The sequence below is a fragment of the Athene cunicularia genome, assembly GCF_003259725.1.
Source record: "Athene cunicularia isolate RWA chromosome 17 unlocalized genomic scaffold, athCun1 chr17_part1, whole genome shotgun sequence".
NCBI classification, from domain to species: Eukaryota; Metazoa; Chordata; class Aves; order Strigiformes; family Strigidae; genus Athene; species Athene cunicularia.
Window position 1 is genome coordinate 6,231,869 of NW_020799122.1, and position 2,698 is coordinate 6,234,566.

Here is a 2,698-nt window from a genome sequence, read left to right on the forward strand (position 1 = left end):
GTGCTGGGCAGGTGGCACTCGGCCCCCGGCCGTCCCCGGGCCTCGGCGGGAGCCGCCGGTCAGGGCACGGCCCCGCCGCACGGGTGTCACAGGCGCCTCCGCCGGCCCCAGACTGCCGGAGACGTTCGGAAGGGGCAGGGCCCGAGGTGGCTCCAGAGGGCTCTGTCCCGGACGGCAGTGCTGCTGTCAGGGTCCGGCGCCGCTCCCTAAAGCCCGAGGAGACACCGGGCTTCCTTGGTTAGGAGAGCGCTTAAGGCGCGCTGCGGGCAAGTGTTTCCCTAGGACGAGGATCCCGGCTGTGAGGAGGGGTGGAAGGGGCTCGGCCACCAGCGGGGAGCCGGCAGAGCGCTGCTTCTGCCGGGCGGCAGAGAGGGATGCTGCTCAAGTTAATCCTCCAAGCTGGCTTGGGTTCTTCAGTGCTCTAGGGCAGCGCTGCACGGCGGAGCGGCCGCCAGCGCTCTCAGAGATGGGGGGCTTGGGGCTGGACGACCAGCAGGGAAGGTGGATGCTGGCCACGGCTGGTCAGGGACGAGGGAAGCCCAAGAAGGAGCCATCTGTGGCCGCAGGCTTCGCCTTTAAAACGTGCCTTTCCCAACACACACCACAGAGCTGTCAGCCCCGCGCCCGGTCTTAGCAACTGTTTATTGCAAACACTGATGGATCCCGGGGAGGAGGCGGCAGAGCCGGATGACAAACACCTACGTGATGGTTTTGCTTCTGGAGACAAATTCTGAGGGGACAGGCAGGGCTGGTTGTCTCTGGGCTTGAGGGGGTCTCCAGCTTCTAATTTAAAAATAAAAGAAAAAGACAAACCGCTGTCATCTGACACCAAATATTGTGGCCGTGCTGGGAATCAGACACTGCTCTGAAATTCCTCCTGCCCCCCTGCCTCAGGCTGCAGGTGGATTTCCCACCAGCTTTGCAGGCTCTGGGAAAGGTCATCTGCCGCGTTGGAACGTGGCTCGGGAGCAATGCCAGCCCACAAGCTGGCCCTGTCTGCGTGCCCCACTCTCTGCTAGTGTTCGTCTTCCCTGTTGCTTGTGGGGAAAGGTGGAGTGTTTGCTCTATTTACTGTCAGCTGCCTCCTCTGTTCAGCTGTGATTGCTATTCCTCCTCCCACCAAACACTGAAGTTTGACCTCAAACCAAAGCAGCAGAGGACATAAAAGATGAAAAATACAGATCTACTCCACACTTTAACATGCAGCGTTTTCAGTTCAGTTGGTTTGGGATTGTCACTGTTACCCCAAGGAAAATCTGAAACTGTTTGGAATCATCATACTTGATCTTAGCTATGTAGAAGACTCTGCTTGTCAGCCCCTCAGTCGATTAGACAGACATGAAGGAGGGGCTGATATTCCTTGGGACTGCACAGTTGTGTTGTTGGCCTGCTTTGGAGATACCTATTTTATTTTTTTTAAGGGTTGACAACCCAGAACTCCCCAGTCTCAGCTTGCAATAATGAGCACATGTGCAGGGGGTGTGAGGGCAGTTAATATACCACCTTTTGTCCCAAACTGAATTTGCTCCCATCTCCAGCTAATCTCACTGTCGCCCACAGTGATGCTGGGTCACTGTCCCTGATGGAGAGCCACCCTCAGATATCTGACACCCTCTGGCCACCTTTGCTTAAGCAAAGAGACTAAATTACCCATCACCCACATAAACCCTCCCTGCAATTTGTCCCGTCTGGTGAGAGCCCACAATCTCACCTGCTTCCAGAACATAAATTAGGGTCTCTCCCACCTGATGTTCAGCCTTCTCTCACAACAGTCACTGAAGTTTCATGGTCCAGGCAAAGGCTGAGGGAATGATGTGCCCAGCACCTTCACTTCTGCCATGGCTGGAGGCCCAGAGCTACTGATCAGAGAGAGACTCTGCCCACACAGTATTGATCCGCAAGCACCGGCTGGGCAACGCAGGGCTGACAGTCAGTGGTCGGTGGCCACAGGAGGGCTTCCCAGAAAGGCGCCTTTATGGCAGCTGACGCAACCCTGACTACCCCTGTCCTCTCCTGGGGCCTGTGTCTGGCCTTGAGCCCTCTGATCAGAGCAGTCATGTGGGAGTTTGCTAATAAGGTGACGCCCTGCAGGGGCAGCACACTGTCAGGTGGAAGAGGAGACAGGCCGAGGGAGAGGTTTACCATCTTTTCTGTCCCACCAGCCATGGATAGGAAGCCGAAGCAAACAGAGAAGGTACAGTATGCCCACGCTCCCATGATTAATACCCTTAATTTCCTCCCAGTCCCACTCTTTGATGCTTCAGTAATTCCTCTTTCTCTTGTTTTTAACATTCCCTCTCCAAACCTTGATCTTGTAGTTCTTGCCAGGTCCTACAAAGAGCATAGGGCATTTTCTCTGGGGGCTCTGCACCAGAGGCTTTGTCACCTTGCAGATTTAGCTCTTTCTTTCCTCTTCTCTGTGCTTAACTGCTGGGAGGAGGAGGGGGGACAGCTACTCTCTTATTGCCTTGGAAATGAAAGGGCATGTTCTCACAGGCTTTGCATCCTCAGTACACTGAGGATGCAAAGTCCAGAGTCCTGTGAGAGTGTCTGATTCAGTCAGTTCAATAGAGAGGGAGGAGCAGAGGGAACTGAAAACCTTTAGAGTACAATGTAAACACCTTCAAGATGAAGGATGTCCAATCCTGTTCACCCAAGACGATGTTGGGGTTTGGTTTTGGTTTGGTTTTTTTTTGGG

The 2,698-nt window shown here is 54.6% G+C and overlaps 1 protein-coding gene across 1 annotated transcript in view; it reads left to right on the forward strand.

Annotated features, from left to right (window-relative positions):
• Positions 1-7: 7 nt before the first annotated feature.
• CRAT (carnitine O-acetyltransferase) overlaps positions 8-2,698 on the forward strand; it is a 17,228-nt gene continuing 14,537 nt past the window's right edge. Inside the window, exon 1 of the mRNA XM_026860273.1 lies at positions 8-2,194. Within this exon, the coding sequence (XP_026716074.1) occupies positions 1,976-2,194 (219 nt within the window). The 5' untranslated portion in view covers positions 8-1,975. The remainder of the gene's footprint in view (positions 2,195-2,698) is intronic.